The following is a 17,086-nucleotide window of genomic DNA, read 5'->3' on the forward strand; positions in this document are numbered from 1 at the left end:
TCCATTAGTTCCCCCCCCCCTCTGGCTGCAGGATAAAGAAAAATAATGCCCATCATTCATCAATAAATATTATTCAGTTTTTGGATGCTCAACATATGTGTTAAGAATCAACTGAAGACTTCAAAAAGTATCTCTGTTAGCTACGCGTATAATATAAAATCATGCATTCCTTTTTAATTTACAGCTATACGTAAATTTCTTCGTCAATTATTGTATGTATTTATGTATGTATGATCTGTATTTGAATGGAATAAAGTTGTTAGCATTATTGTTACTTGCGGAATACTACGTGGTATATACCATTTTGATTACATGGCGTTAGTACAAAGTAACATGCGCCGTCGCGTATATTTGCCACCATCCGTACAGAGTTCATGGCAATAAACTACAAATTTCTGGCCCTCCATCAAATTGGGAGGAGACAGATCGGACGCCTGTAAGGAATTTGCCGGATTCTGAAGTGGGACCGTTTCATGACGTGGAACCATTTGTGGGACCTGTCACCTGTATAAATAAATATTGAGGTAGCCGTGGAAGTGGCGTCTTCACTTGCACTCACACTCTCACTCACATCAGATATAGACCGGTGAGGAATCACCATCACCAGAAGCAAATAAAAAGCAGTGAGGCAAAGGACGGTGAGTTTCTTCCCATTTTTCTTTTTTGCAAAAGCTTGCATTCATTCTTCTCCTTTTTAATGCAGAGCTGTCCTGATATTTTTAATTGCGTTTTGGACAGTTTCGCTCGATCGTAGTGGGAAGGTCACGACGTTAACAAGTTGAGGTTTTTAAAGTAGCTTCTTTAAGCAAGAAGGGGGAAAAAAAGAAAAGGTTTTGTTCTCTTGAAGAATATTTGGTTTTTTTTTTTTTTTTTTGAGATATACCTTTTAAGTATCTTTTGTTTTCTTGAGTCATTGTGTTGCTTTTGATGCTTGTTTGCATGCGAGGAAATAATGGAATTGATATATTTACAGGAACTGAGCTGGCGAGTTTGCCACATATGTTCCGAGAATCAATTGGGCCTTTGATGAACTAAATTTGAAGCCTGCTGATTCTTTCAAGCTAAGGTTGGTTTTCTTGGCTTTGCAGTAGGTTTGGCACCTGTTTTGGTTTGGGGAAAGTCGTCTTTTCCGGCAACAAATATGGCGATTTTGGTTGTTTGAAGTTCAAGCCGTCTGTCTTTCTTCTTGTCTTGTTTTGTTTTTATTTGGTCTTTTCGTTTTCTAGAACTAGAACAATTCCTCTGCTCTGATTCTGGCTAGTCATTCAGAATTTTGTTTGCTTGCTGGATTTTGGCACCACTAATTTCTCGTTTACGATGCATTCAGGGACGTCGTGATATTATTCAGTTTAAGAAGTCAGTTTCTTGTTTTCATGTGGTGTCAGATATATGTAATTGTTTGTTTCTATTCGGTGAAGGTTCTGTTCTTCTTGTAGCAAGACATTTCAGAAAATATAAAGAACCCTGGGGGTTGTTACAGCACATAGAAATATCAAGTTCTTTTTTTCACTTCTGAAGCATTTAACCCTTTTTATCATTTATTAACCACAATCTGGAGAGCAATAGCAATTCACGAGCGCTAAGCTTTAGCAGTCCACCAAAATCTCTTTCTCCTTGTCTCTGTCTAAGATGATTTTTTTAATTTTAAACATCACCAACCCATCTCATCTGTTAGCCATTTTCATGACTCATGAAATCATAAAACTAAACTACTAATATCTATACAAACCCTCTCCATTGATCTTCCCCCCCCCCCCCCCAAAAAAAAAGGAATTCTGGTTTGCATGACATGTGGAGACATTCATCATAGAATCTCAGTCAATCTAAAAGTGTTCACTATGATAAAAAATTAGCCATGTGCAGACTTCTCTACAATGCTCCTTCTTGTGTTATATTTTTGTACTTGGGAGAACCAATCTTTATTTTATATGTGAGAATGATGTTATATTTCTGTTCCTCCTAATATCTAGTTCCATGAGTTCTCCATCAACTCAACTTGTCATCTCAAAAAGGATGGGCATATATGAGCCATTCCAGCAAGTTAGCATGTGGGGGGACAACTTTAAAGTTGAAAATAGCCTCAATTCAGGTCCTTCCCAGATATTCATGGTGAACCCTATCACAGAGCCCAAGGTGCTTGAATTTCTCTTTTCTCTGATGGTTAACTTCTTTTTATCTGAAGTCCAGATTTATAAAGACTTTGTGAATGTGAATTCTCCAGGCTGAGTATATTCCCCATGAGTCAACTGGACCCTCGGGAGATGATCAAGAGACCAATACTGCTGTCAGCAAGGTAATAAAATTCCATTGATATTTACTGAGCTGTTTCTTTGTCATTTTCCTAGAGCTTACCAATATTTCATTGAGCATTATTGTGTCTGAGAATTAATATGGAGTGTGAACATAAGTATCTTTGAAAGATGAGCGTCTTGGTTTCTTTTGCCTTTTAAATGCCGAGACCGGAAAGCAAACCTGAATGCACCGTGATCATTAGTGCTTTTGAAGAAATAAACACGAACGCTCGATTTATGACCTTATAATTACTCAATGTATACTTGTAGGTGCTAAGACGCTTACAACAAAATCGGGAAGCAGCTCGAAAAAGTCGTCAAAGGAAAAAGGTGACAGAAAAATGAACTCAAGGAAGGCAGCCAGTGTGATTTCTGCTTCTTTTTTTAAATTAAATTTTCTTTTAATATAAATTTTATAGGCCTATGTCCAACAATTAGAATCAAGCCGTTTGAAGCTCATGCAATTGGAGCTAGAGATTGAGAAAGCAAAAAAGCAGGTGAACACAATTTTTTTCCCAAAACAATTAGCTGCTTTTCCCCCCTCTGTATATATTTCCTTTGTCTCATGCCTGAGCATTTACTACATCGTATGAGTCCAGGGTCTGTATATGGGCGGAGCAGTAGATGCTACTTATATAGGATCATCTGGAACAATAAACCCAGGTTCGCTATTTCGAATATCAATTTTAATCCTCCTCATCATATACTTAATATGCTTATCTCTTTTAAGCATTTCCAGAACATGAAATACTGATACTTTCCTTCTAATTTATAAGATGTAGTTTATATATAATGTTTTACAGTCATTTTTTTTTTGTGTTCTCATCTATCAGGCATTCTAGTATGCATCACACATTCTTTTCAGTGCATCAAATATTACATTGATTTTGCAGAAGACATGTCTCAGTGAGTAAATCAGTAGTCAATAGATTCCTTTATTTTTTTGGGTCTGCACTTCTCATTCCAACAATGCAAGATAAATCATTGCTATTTTTTGACTATAAGTCCTTCTATGTATTATGTGCATTTAACACAATCCAGATGTTAGAATAAAGGTGAAGAATTTTTCAACTGAAACCCCTTTCTTGGGCGAGTTTCTTTCATTTGGTATCCCCTTGTAAATGATTCATCATCATTCACTCCATGTCATACCGGTTGGGTTATGATAGTTACAAAATATGCAATACTTTGTTTGCAACATTCTTGAACCTGCCATTCTTAGCTTCCTGTGTTTCAATTCCAAATATGAAAGCTTTCAGTCAGTTATGAATGGCTATATTGTTCCTTCCGTGGGGCAGGGATTGCCGCTTTTGAGATGGAATATGGTCAATGGGTTGAAGAGCAACACAGACAAAGTGCTAAACTTAGAAACGCAGTGCAAACTGAGTCATCTCCTGGGGAGCTCCATCAACTGGTTGAGAGTATCTTGAATCATTACTCAAATCTTTTCAGGATGAAAGCTGACGCTGCAAAGGCTGATGTCTTCTACTTAATCTCTGGAGTTTGGAAGGCATCCGTGGAACGCCTCTTCCTCTGGATCGGAGGATCCCGCCCCTCTCAGCTTCTTAATGTATGTACTGTTTTCTGATTCTGAATATCTTCATCAGCCTCTTCTTTTTCATTTCACATACTTATTAATATCTATCTCAGAATCGGCATTCCCAACTCCCAGAATTTTCAGTCATACCCCTACCTTTTAGGAATGTCACACCATAATGAAAAGCTTTCACCTAATAGCCCTCATCATTTCCATCATATTGTAGTAGTTTTGTTCACAAAACAGCCATTCAGCATAGTTTCAATGCGATGATGAAGCACTACAGTAAATGTAATTGCAAAATGCCGCTCATATCATAAAGCACTTGGACGTGATTTGATGATTCACATGATGAATAAAAGTTGGAGAAACTGCTTGTCTTTTGCTTCAGATCATCGTGCCACAGGTGGAGAATTTGACGGATCAACAGATAGCGAGTTGCACCAAACTCCGGCAATCTTCTCAGCAAGCTGAAGATGCTCTTTCACAAGGACTGGAGAAACTGCAGCAGAGTCTGGTCCACAACATGGCAGCCGATGCATTAGGAAGCTTCGGGTTTCCGATGACTTCTGCCATGGAGAAAATCGAAGCACTAGAGGGTTTTGTAAGCCAGGTAACTACTTCCGACATCAAATTTAGCCATTCTAAATTTTTGCCATATTAAGATTTCGAAGAGTCCTAAAGTACACAACCTGAATGAATATGGCTGTCCGCAGGCAGATCACCTTCGACAACAAACCTTGCAGCATATGTCTCGGATCCTGACAGTCCAGCAAGCAGCTCAAGGCTTGCTGGCCTTAGGCGAATACTTTCAGCGTCTTCGTGCTCTTAGTTCTCTTTGGTCAGCTCGTCCAAGCGATCCTACGTTCCAAACTTGAGGAGCTTTCTGAAGGAGATCAGTGATCTGCTCGATCGCACCGCCTCAATAACAGCTCTAGCTGTTGAATCAGTGGCAATATAAATATGGTTTTGTAGCTTTTGCATGAGTTTTGTTGTGTGTACCTCTAGTAACCCTGAAGCAAAATTTAGGTAACACGTCGCTCCTGAGATGCTCATGCTTTGTACATAGACTTCATCATTATCTTCTACTACCAGAAGTGATAACGTGTTTATTAATATTAAAAAAGAAAGGAGAGAAACACTCTCAATTCAAAACTAGTTCAAGTCTAATTTACGACCATATTTCAAACAAGAAGAATGGGAGAAAAAGGCAAAATTCAGTATGCTGTGAAATAAGAAAAACTGACAAAAATAGATACGTAACATGTTATAGCTTCTTTTTTTTTCACATTTAAGAGAATAAAAAAGGAAGAAGCTTGGCTTAGATTCTATGAACTGAAAAAATAGAAAGGCCCGTAGATTTTTGGGACGTATGAGAGGCTTAGTTATTCCAAAGACATCAAGTTTTTGTCGTGTTTCGTACAGTGGTACTTCGTCATTGTGGGAAGTAGACGTGGGCATAACGGTAATACTGGCCTATAACTGTCATGATATGAGGACGCGGGAGCCAAGCCGTCCACAACTTTCCCGGCTTTTTCTCAGAATATAAAATGAAAAAAAAAAAAAAATCCCGGTTCTCAGGAAAACAGAGCTTCAAATTTCTTTGGAGGAAAAAAAAAAAAAACAGAGAGAGAGAAAGAAACAAAAATTGAAAATTCGAGCCAGATTAATGGTGGACGTTGAAACCTCTTCCCTTTCTTCGCGACTTCAGCCAAGTTGCATTTCGTCAGAGGAAAAAGAACATAAATTGTGATAAAGAGACGGACACACATAATATATAATGTTTTGAAGCTTCGATCTCAAGGTCATTAAAAAAGAAAAAAGAAAAAGAGGCTTCGATCGTGCTGAACACTTCTGGCTTTGATCGTTCGATTGACGGCTTGGTTTGGGTGAGCTTCAAGTCGGAGAACCATGAGCAACCTGAAAACGCTATGTAGACCGCAACCACTGTTCTCCTTCATTAGTTGCAGACAACTATTTCGAGCTAGGGCTTCATTTCGAAGCCCTAATTGCAAGCCTCGTTCACCATCGGCCTCAATATACTCTACATGGTTGGATCCCCCGGTTTCGAGCAGAATTGAGTTTGGGTTTCGCGGCAGCCAGAGGAGAACCGTGGTCAAGGCATCCAATTGGACAGAGCAAAAATCCCCATACGAAACTCTTGGTAATTGTTTTCAAGTTTATTCCTTTTAGCCTAGCTACTCCAAGACCTTATTTGTAATTTAGAAAATGGATGTATGGGCAAGATATGTCAACCATACAGAATTTTGGCATCTAAAAGGATTGATTTAATGAAGGTTGAAGTCATGCTGACAATACAGTGCTTTCTGAAATTGAGGGAGAACATTTGACATAACTCTAGTTATTGATACATCCAATTATAACATTACAACTAACGGATTTTACAGTGCATTTTATATTTATGAAAGCAATACTGTCATCCTCTGGAAAAGACAGACAATCGATATATTTGGGTATGTCAATGATGCTTTATATAATTGCGGGAAAGCATACTTGTGATGGCTAGCGGATGAGTTAGCCCTTATTGCTATAAAAGAAGTATGTTTCTATGCGTAATTATTTTAACACTTCTTTACCAACTGTTTATCTGATGAAACACCAGAATTAGAACGAGATGCTGATGAGGATCAGATAAAGAATGCTTATAGACGCTTGGCCAAATTTTATCACCCAGATGGTAGGTACCTTCATATTAGTTAGTTCTTTAGTTGAAGTGTCATACAGACTGTAAACGTGAACTTGTTATGCTTATTGGTGGCATGATCCTCTTATCCATCAGATGGCAATTTTATGTTAGTTGAGACTTGGGGGTCGAGAAGTTTGTGTTGCTTAATCATTCCACAAATTTGGAGTTTCATTGCTTAAACATTAATGTCTCGTGTTATTCAAGCACTCGATGTTGTGATTTATAAATAATTATTATATTGTTGCGCTTGACCTTCATATATATTATTAATTATAAACTTTGTTGTGATTTCTTTTTTTTTTTTCAACATATATGCCACAATTTCATATAGCCAACACTATGTTATTTACTATAACATTTTCCAACCCTTTGCGCCACTAGATTAATAGATTTGGTTGCGATACAGTTGTTCTTATAATGTTCTTTAAATATATCCTGAGTTAATTCCCATTTTTTCCCTTCAAGTCTATGATGGCAGAGGAACCCTTGAGGAAGGTGAAACAGCAGAAGCAAGGTTCATAAAGATTCAAGCTGCTTATGAATTACTTATCGACGACGAGAGACGGCGGCAGTATGATATGGATAACCGAGTGAACCCAATGAAGGTAAAGTCCTAAGTTTTAATTACTTACTTGTCAACATATCAGTTGATAAGGCTGCTCTAGTGGTACTAGCCAACCTCTCATTGGTTCATTACCCGTGATGGTGGAGCGGGCCTCAAAATTTGGGTTGTGGGGATCGAGTTGGACGCTAGGTCAATTATGTTGGGTAGTTTGGCTACTCTATTCCTGTATGCTTTTTTCAAGAAAAAATATTTATATGGATTTATCTGAAAAACTTTTCAAGGGAAAAATATAAATGTACAGGGACTTGTATGAAATTTTGTAAGGGATCATTTTTATGATATTTATAAAAAAAATTGGAGAAAAAAAGAGTGACTCGATGGGACTTGGTCAAACTAACCTGCTGCTAAAGCGGATGGGTGACAAAAATTGCCTTGTTGAATTTTAAATCGGATGTATTCTTTCTACAATACATTTTGGCCTAATTACTGAGGTGGCGTTCTGTATCCTTCAGGCATCCGAGGCATGGATGGAGTGGCTTATGAAAAAGCGAAAGGCTTTTTATCAGCGAGGTGATATGGCTATTGCTGCTTGGGCAGAGCAGCAACAGCGTGAGTTAAATATCCGTGCACGTAGTCTATCTCGTTCAAAGGTATTATCATGTACCTGGAAATGAACCCAGCTCACTGTTGGTTTTGATTGATTGGAGCTAAGATCTTTGTCAATTTTTCTTCTAGCAACCCTAACATCTGGTTTTCAGTTGCTGCGGATAAATTGAGTGAATATTAAAGAATACATGACTTGGTCGTCATGCTTGTCATCACTTTTCACCCTGGATTGGCTGCTGAAAATTTGTTGCTGATAATCGAAAAATAAAGTTCAGTGTAGTGTGGATGTTACAGTGCTCATGTTTGCTAGTGCAGATAGGTCATAGTCAGTATTCCAGAGTCTGATTGGAAATATCTCTTGAAATCTCAGATTGATCCAGAAGAAGAGAGGAAAATCCTGGCAAGAGAAAAGAAAGCTTATGCTGAAAATTTCAACAATACCCTTAAGAGGCATACGCTTGTATTAAAGAAAAGAGATTTAATGCGAAAAAAGGCTGAGGAAGAAAGAAAGAAGACTATCACTCGGCTGTTGGCTGAAGAGGGTCTTGAGCTTGATTCAGATGGTGATGATGCACTGTAGCGGACACGAGGATCCTTTTTTTTTTTTTTTTATAGGGATGATACTATACTCCTACTCTCCCAGCCCAAATACAATACTTGGTTTCAATTACTGAAGTCTGCACAAAAGAAATGTGTACATATTTTGTAACTCGTAGTACGAAATTAGTGAAAAGTTTGAAAATATAGCACCCTTTGATGATGTGTTACCAATTAAGCTATGAAGCCGAAGAAAAATATCAATGGTCCAGGTCAAAAAAAAAAAAAACAAGAAGAAAAATGTCAATGGAACTTGAAGTCGACATCTCAGGCTCTGGATTTTCGTATTTCACTCTAAACCTTTTCTTTTCCTAATTTCGTGGATTTAATGTGCGCAGCAAGACTAATCATATGACTTCTGCATTCTGATTTTCTTGTCAAGCTACTTGTTACGGTGTTCACCACTTTTTCGTATCATTAAAAGCCTATTTGAAATGATTTATAAATAGTTTTTTAATCATGATTTAGAAATTTTTTTTATTTACGTTAAACGTATTTATTCTCAAAGGAACCAAGTTGATTGTAAGGTTAGTGATGCTTACTTTACATTTGGATGTTATGTAAGTACTAACAAAATTGAGTGCTTGAAAGAAAGGCGAAAGCATCTTTTTCTTGTCAGTAACTGGGAGTTGGTTAAACAATGAATTTTGTGTTGTATTATCCTATTCATTAAAACTCTTAATGTGTGTTTGGAAATATGTCGAATTTGGTCAAAATTACTCAAAATAAAGTGAAAGTGGTTTCGTCCTGTAAATCACAAAATCATGTTCTGAATGTACCCCCTAATCTCTGTTTAGACAAACATAATTTGTGTTACCTGTTAAGGGTATTGTCTCTTCCTTCTTCCCCCATCTTCTATTTTTTTTTTTCCAAAAATGAAAAAAAGAGAAATGTACTAGTAACTGAATTCTGGAAAGCTAAATTGGTAACCTCTTTTTTTAGAATTTGGGGTGAGTGACTGATGTGATTAAAAATCTCTTTTTATGGCACTTTGGTTCTGAATTCAAACTGCTTCTTCGTTTGACTCCTCTATTACTATCCTGCTTTTTTGCAGTAACTAATAATTATCTGTGGCTGTGAGTTGTTGAGTATGCAGCTGCCGCCTTAACAATTGAAAGCTCATCATTCATTTCCAGCCAAAATGATTCCTCCAAAGACTTTACAATCCATAGCCCTCATCCCTCCAACCCTCCCTCCTCCATTAATTGAATTGAGGGGTAGTATGTTTATACATCTTATTATTTATTGCCAAACCAACCAAGCGGTTAAGTCTAACTCAAAGAGACAGACGACTTGACACGAGATGCAGGGGATGGAAGGAAAAAGGAAAGAAAAAGTGAGCTTATTTACTCTTTTTTTTTTCACACTGAAAATAATAAGGGGTAGGGGCTCCACTTAATGATCAGATTTCGGCTCATACAACATTTTCCAGAGTCTTTAATTGGTCCTTCCCACTGTCAGCTCACAAATCACACCCTGAACCACTGTACCCTCTGGGCTTCATCTAGCCAAAAAGCCATTAGTTACCCCTTCCCTCAGTCCTCTCTCTCTTAACCCTGCATTTATTGTGCGGTGTATGCTTGAACTGTGCCTTTTATGGTGTTCCTCCTAACTCTCTTTGCCCATCCCAATTAATTCAAACATGTCCTGCCCTGTCCTGCCCTCCTCAAATTTGAAATATGCAAGTCAATAGAAAAGTAACCATGTTTGTATTTCTTTTTCTATGAAATCATATGCGCTTGAGAGATTTCTTTGTAATGCAACTTTCATGTGCTGTAATAACTGGCGGCTTGTCCGCGTCAAGTGATCTCCTAAGGAACGAGTGGAGTTGAATACGCCTAAACATGCTTGATGGACCAGACTTGAGAGATATTAAGGAGTTTCATCGGACCAAAAAGGCAGGATGTGAAATGCAAGAAAGTAGAATTTTACTATGACACAATTATATGTAAACTGTAAGGTAGGATTTCCCAAATGCTGGTGGGTCCCTCAAGAGATTGGGATCAAATGGAGGGATGAATTACAATGCAAAGTGTAGTGTACATCTTCTTAAGATTCGTCCACTATTTGAATATTAACCATCTGCTTAGGTAACACGTGACATCTCTAGATTGTTAAGTGTATTATGAGATTAGGCTTTTTTTTTTTTAACCATTTTATTAAGCACAGACTCAATTCACATCAACATCATAATTATGAAAGAAAAAGGAGTTCCAGCACCCTCTACCCTAAGATGCCTCATTTCTACAAACAAAAAAGCCTACCTCCACTTCCCTTCCTCATCCTGGAGCGCTTCTATGTTATCAGAAACTTCAAAGCTTCGTTCATCCATCTATGAATTAAACAGTTAATTAATTAATTAAGGAGGATAAACCGTAATATCTCTTAAAAGTGAGAAAAAGTTGGAGAGAAAAGGCCTCCTTTGAAATTTGAGAGTGAGTATCAGCATTATGGAAGTCAAAAGTGGCAACAGTTAAATCATAGTAGTCTCAAACTAGAGGGACGCACTTAAGCTTTTGATCATTGGGGTTGGCTTCCTTTTCTTCCTTCCCATATATGCAAAAGCAATCATTTCAAAGTCGTTTACTTGTTTTACCAATGAGTGCCATCATGCTAATTGGTTGACCCTCACAGGTCCATTTCCTTATTGCCTCTTCTCTCCAATGTCTCACGCCTATTCAATCTCATAGTCCCGCCAAGCCAAGGGCCCTTACAACTCAAGACCCGTCATGATAATGCTGCATCACCAAGTGCCTTTGGAATTTAATTATGCCTATTACCATCTCTGTGTCTGCACAAACAAAGCTATCATCTTCACTTAGCCAACCAAGTTACTGTATCGTATCTGGTAAAATCTGGATTCATCCACGGCATGTCACTAAAGAATCTCACTTTTTACTTTGGGTTTTGGTGAATTTCCTTAAATACGTGAAACAAATAAAAAGGTTTCACATTTTGGGCTCCCCCCCACCAAAATAATTGCGCTGCATGATTGGCTGAGGAATATTAATTTGGTTTTATTAATCAGAGTGATTCATTCATTCAGGAATGACATGCATGTATATGTGAAGTGAAGTTTTTGATAATAAAAAGTCACGAAGGAGATGGCCCAGACGGAAAGAAAACCAGTGACTTTAGAAGGTTGAGAATATAATTGTGATCCTCTTTGTTTTAGTTTTTTGTGGGCACCACACTTTCCCCCACAAATGCTATTGCTCTCACTTCTTCCCATTGCACTTTCACTTTGCCTTTCTCTTACTTTTTATTTTCTCCCCTCCAAAACGGACTTGTTCGTCGGACTTGTGTCAAGTTAGTGGGAGAACATCTTCCTCTTAAAAAGACAAAATTACCCTTTTTGATTAATCATTCTTTTTCTTTCTTTTTAAAGCCCGCAAAAATGTTATTATCTCAGATTCTCAATCAAATTGGACCAAGAGGAATGAACCAAGTGTGAGTGGTCCCCTGAAACGCAATTAATTAAGCAGAGTTAATTCGATTAACAGTTGTGAAGATTAGACTTATGAAGCCCCATCCTCCCCCCACGCATTCGCTGCTCGCTAGCTCTACTGGGTGGGTTAGATTTGTTCCTTGCCCCTCCTCTCTAGCTCTACCCACAAATTCTATTTAATATTTTATAAGAATATTAAATTAATAAAATAAATAATAAATAAATTTAAATTGCTAGATTTTAGTGGTGACAATCGAAAACTGCATTAAAAAATATTTTAAAATAATTTATTATATATTAAATTCAAATTTTAAATTAATGATTGAGATAATAAGTGCAAAGGAAGTAAAGAAGGAACAATGAAGAGCGTCCAAATCCTTAGATTTTCTCCTTTTAAGTCTTTCCACACAGTCCAATTCAATTTTCTATGCAAACAATCATTCCTTTGTTAGAAGCCGTGGACCATCCAGTTGTATCCATCTGACGAGAAAATGAAATATTCTTCCACAGGGACTTTTATAGGTGAAGGATCATGATGAGGACGAAAGAGATTTGTTGGGCTGGTCACTCAATGCGTCGTCTATTTTATTTACCTTTTTATCCGTGAATGAATTGACCTAAAACGACCATATATTGCTGCCGTTTTGCAGTGCATGCACTCGTACCTGCATGTTGTTATTGCTGTTCTTTTCTGGTTATTGTTCGCTTGCATTTTCTACTTCGCGATCTCTCTTATCTTCTCCAGGAAATAACACTTTTACCAAATATGAGCAAACAAATCCTAAACCCACATCTTCTTTTTTAATTGTAAAAAATTAAAGTTAACATGTTTCATATATATTTTTATTGAAAATAACATGCATACTACCAGAAACTACAAAGCGCTTGATTTGGTAGGCAGCAGGATAAATGCTTCAAATCTGTCTTTGATGTGCAGGTTTAGAATTGTTTTAAAAAAAAGAATTCATTGGCGAAGAGATGCTGCTGATAAACAGGTGGTTGGCACATAAGTAGGGGTACGCGTGTCCATATAAAAAATATTTATTTTGTTTCTAATTATAATATTTTATTAATTAATTCATGGAGATTAAAAAATTAATTAAATTGATTGTTTTTATGTAAAAATTTGTATTATTTTTTTTCTAAAATATCGTCACAGATAAAATGTTAAATGTGAGAGACAGATAATGAAAAAAAAAACTAGGAAATTAATAAAGACAATTTGGTGAAAAATTATTAAATGAGAGGAATAAAAGGAGATTGAAATCCAACTATGATAAAATTTTAATTAAATCTTCTTCTATTTTTTTTTAAATGATTAATTGTAAGGAATGTAAGGAAAATGTTTTTGTAGTTATCCACTTATCCTTGTTATAACTTTTTGATGAAGTCTTAAGTAGAATAGACGACCAACATCCTTCCCAACATATGTCCCATTCTCCAAAATCTCACGAGCACTCCTCCAACCCCAGTTTTAATAACATGTAAACTCAACCCAATGCATTATTTGATTGCTCGGTACCCCACTCCGCCAATTTTAATTTTAAAAAGAAAATTAATACCAGTAGATAATTCTGAACACATAGCAGAAATTCCATGAATAAAATACACAAGAAAAATGCTTGTGGTATCTTTAAACTTGACATTTTGTGGCCTCCCATTAATGACTGAAAATGATCAGCCAATTAAAAACCTATTCGATAAGATGCACAAACTAGGGACCCACTCGCAATACCCAACAATCATTAAGCAGAAGCAGCTCCAAGTCCTTTTTCCCCATCAATATCTGTCCACGGATGGACAGTAAGGCCTACTCATTTAATTTAATTAATTAATTAACATCATTAATAGGAATATTTGCCACCCAGGGCTGAATGGTAAATTACAGGCTGAAGATTACGAAACACATAAGTAAGAGCAACCTCATCATTCTAATTCTTCCTTTGGGAAAATCAAAGAGAACAATATATATCTGGGGAACACAAAAACCGCAAACTTCAATGGAGAAGAGTGGGAAGAAGAGGAGCAAGTTCAGTAGCTCGAGGAAGAAATTGAGGAAAGAAGAAGCCAAGGGGCTCTCAAATCAAAAGATGGGCGACTCGTATGCCAATCGAATAATGAACAAAACTTAACCCAATCCTTGCATGACAAGAGGGATACTTCAACCTTCTTTAATATATTTTAAAGTTCCCACCTTTCACTTCCTTTCGCCACCTTCCACGGCTTCTTTTGCTTCGTCGTGAATAATTTTTTATTAAATTACTAGTTGATACAGGTAAATTAAATGTGCCCAAAGGATTCTTGGCTTAAAGTCGGGGAAAAACACCTAAAGAAAGGTGGCTAAAGTCGATCTTGTGACATTGACATCACATTACTAACCCCTGCATCACTTTCTATTATGCTATCTTTACCCTCTCTCGCCATAATTGTCTTGTTTCTTTTAATTTTCTGGGTCTGTAAGTGTATATTTTCATGCTCAATTTACCTCTCTTGCTTTCTTTCTGCCCTACACAACAACGAAAATGGCATATTACCAATCATCCTTTCCCCTCTGTAGGAAACACCCATCATTGCCCCCAACAATCCTTTTCAACCTCAGAAACCTGAGTTTCTAAGATATTCCCTCCCTTCCATTCTTCCATTCTTTTCACTTTTTTTTTTTTTTTTTGTTCTTCCTCTTCTTCTTCTCATGCCTCCACTCTCACTCTCTCTCTCATTTAAATATCTCCCTCTTCCCAACCTTTTTTGCCCCCTCTTCCTCTTCTTCCCTCTCTTCTTCTTCCACATCCCTACTTCTTCTTTCCCTTTTTCGTTTTAATTCCATAAAAATCCTGTAATGGATCCTTCTTCCACCAGCTCCGTCAATGGCTTCTACTCCTTTCTCACCAGAGGTATTGACGATCTTGAACGAGTCTATCTCTCCAATAACTTTATGTCAATCCAATTCCTTCAAAGGGTGCTCTCACTTCTTCGATCCTTCCACACCCAATTGACCCTTCTTGTCCAGAAGCTCCATCTACCTTCAGGAGACAAGTGGCTCGACGAGTACATGGATGAAAGCTCCAAGCTTTGGGAAGCCTGTCATGTCCTCAAGTCTGGCATTTCTGGAATGGAAAATTATTACTCTGCTGGTCTGAACATCGCCTCGTCTCTCGAATCTCATCCTCATCTCACCCCACAACTATCTCGCCAGGTCAGGTCGATCACAATCTTCGTTTCTTCCTTTGCTTCTTTTCATACAGCAATTGAAGTTTTAGCCCTGAATTAACAGGCTTTTCTTGTTCCTGAAGCAGGTTATTCGAGCAATCTCGGGTTGTCGCAGAGAAGCTATGGGGTTAGCAGAAGAGAACAGAGCTTTGATCGAAACAAGAATTCAACCGCTTTCCCTCCGTTTCGAGGACAAGCTCTCGATCGAATCGAAGCTAAACGGGTTCAGTGGGTTCAGGGGAGTACTGTACGCAATGAGAAATGTCAGTTCACTGTTGCTCGTCATTCTGCTATACGGCTTGGTGTATTGCTGGCCTGATTCCTCGGATTTCATCCTAGGAGGTGAATACGAGGGAAGATTGTTCCTGGGATCGGCGTTCATGATCTCGGCGGCAAGGTTACAGCAGAGAGTGGCGGCGGAGATCGGCCAGTGCAATGGAGCGCCGGGCGTTTTATTGTACGAGTTCAGAAGATCAAAAGTGACGATGGAGGCTCAGGGGAGAATTGGAGCGTCGGGGATCGCAGGGAATGGCGGTTCAGTGGGAAACAGAGGTGGGCATGAGAGAGAGAGTGGAGAATCTGAGAGGGTATCTTGGGATGATGAGATCCGGAGCAGAGAACATCATCGGACAGCTCGACGACTTCTTTGACGAGATTGTTGAAGGAAGGAAGAAACTTTTGGACTTATGTAGCCATAGGTGAAGAGCGAGCGACCGAGCTGATCAGAGGGGAAAAAATAGTTGAAATTGAAAAACTAAAAGCAAGAAAGCAACTGTGTAGAGGAATCAGTTGCTGGGGTGCCGCATCGTCCACCCGTTCCATTTTCTTTCACTCTTGCGGTCCTCTCTTTTTCATTTCTTTTTCTTTTTTCTTTTTAACCCTTTTTGGATTACAGTTTACGTAGTTGGGACTTTGTGGCCAAGTTTTTCCCGCAGGAAGCAGGGGAAAAGATTCTCATATTAAATGTGGTTCTATATCTGAGACGATACAGGCAGTAGATTAATTATCTCGCAGGATAAGCAAATTACTTAAATTGTAAGACAAACTTAGATTCCTCGTGTGTTATAACGTTATAGTTAAACAAGAAGCATATTAGAGGAAGAATTAATCAAAATCAAATGTCAAAACGACCACACCAAATAAATAAATAAATAAAAAACACCCTATCGTTGTTGCAGGCCGTTACCGTTAAGTGAACAGTGATAATTCATTGTCGGTGTAGAATTTATAAAAATTTTACTCTCGAGAGTCGAGACGGAAGCATTAAAAGAGGTAGTTAGTGTATAGTGAATGATTAATGATTTAGTACTGAAAGTGAAATGGAAAAAGGGCGGCCTAAGGGCCGCTAGGCAAGGCGCATTCTGAGATTCCTGGAGACTCTTTAATGTCAGAAGCAGCTTCTTTTTGCTCATGGAAGGCTTTTGTCCAGTTCGGTTCTCTTTGAAAGCAACGCAAATCATGATAAAAAGCTTGGCGCCGTATCGCCTTACCTGCCAAGTCTCTCTCTCAAAATTTTATTCTCTTTCAAATATTCTTCAATCTTTCACTTTTTTGGGGTTTTGGGGATGCATAATATGTAGCAAAATTTGAACAGTCACTTTCTCATTTCAAACCGTATCTCATGCCTTTTATCCCTTGCCAGAAATTCATGCCTTGCCTCCTTATAAGGGTTTCATACAAGTGCTGCCTAAAAAGAAGAAACAATACAATACTTATGAAAGAGCCAAAACAGATGACTTACATATTAGCTTTAGGCCAGCATGCCGGATGCTTCAATGGCAGAAACGGTGGCCAGAGACAATAAAGCAATGTGTTGTGGCATTAAGGAGCGTGGCAATAGAGAAAAGAACCAAAGTCAATGAAGTACAGTTGCTATTCAGATCTCCCACAAGGTAACCAAAAAAAAAAACAGAATTGCAAAATGTTTTCAGGCTTTATAAGTCCTGTTTTGATACAAAACATTAAAAAATAAAAAGTAAGAATTGAGATTAGGATTAAAAAATCTATTAAAAGAGTGTTTAGTATAAGATTACTCGTTACTTAGAATTAAACAAACCCCATATAGGTGGGATTAGAAAATGTCACCTTTCTCTACCTATATGAGTTTGTCTAATTCTAAGTAACATGC

At 37.8% G+C, this 17,086-nt stretch overlaps 2 protein-coding genes and 1 pseudogene across 3 annotated transcripts; all 3 read left to right on the top strand.

Moving 5' to 3' along the window:
* The first annotated feature begins 569 nt into the window (after positions 1 to 569).
* LOC114729104 (transcription factor TGA3) lies at positions 570 to 4,986 on the top strand. The gene is made up of 11 exons (XM_028916058.1): positions 570 to 638; positions 739 to 830; positions 974 to 1,066; positions 1,971 to 2,133; positions 2,222 to 2,293; positions 2,562 to 2,621; positions 2,711 to 2,788; positions 2,891 to 2,954; positions 3,590 to 3,861; positions 4,220 to 4,441; positions 4,545 to 4,986. Exons 4-11 carry the CDS (start codon positions 1,975 to 1,977, stop codon positions 4,704 to 4,706), a joined length of 1,089 nt encoding a protein of 362 aa, XP_028771891.1. The 5' UTR covers positions 570 to 638; positions 739 to 830; positions 974 to 1,066; positions 1,971 to 1,974; the 3' UTR covers positions 4,707 to 4,986.
* Positions 4,987 to 5,431: 445 nt separating this feature from the next.
* Positions 5,432 to 8,473, top strand: LOC114729107 (protein tumorous imaginal discs, mitochondrial). Of its 2 annotated transcripts, XM_028916062.1 has the most exons (5): positions 5,434 to 5,992; positions 6,452 to 6,526; positions 7,001 to 7,140; positions 7,613 to 7,750; positions 8,077 to 8,473. In XM_028916062.1, exons 1-5 carry the CDS (start codon positions 5,740 to 5,742, stop codon positions 8,284 to 8,286), a joined length of 816 nt encoding a protein of 271 aa, XP_028771895.1. In that variant the 5' UTR covers positions 5,434 to 5,739; the 3' UTR covers positions 8,287 to 8,473. The 2 variants fall into 2 exon arrangements, with proteins under 2 accessions (XP_028771896.1, XP_028771895.1); XM_028916063.1 differs by lacking the exon at positions 6,452 to 6,526 and having other exon boundaries at positions 5,432 to 5,992.
* Positions 8,474 to 14,435: 5,962 nt separating this feature from the next.
* Positions 14,436 to 15,941, top strand: LOC114729106 (uncharacterized; annotated as a pseudogene).
* The last annotated feature ends 1,145 nt before the right edge of the window (positions 15,942 to 17,086 follow it).

Source organism: Neltuma alba, unplaced genomic scaffold, assembly GCF_004799145.2.
Source record: "Neltuma alba isolate B1F8T4 unplaced genomic scaffold, ASM479914v2 tig00012604_pilon, whole genome shotgun sequence".
Classification (NCBI taxonomy): Eukaryota; Viridiplantae; Streptophyta; class Magnoliopsida; order Fabales; family Fabaceae; genus Neltuma; species Neltuma alba.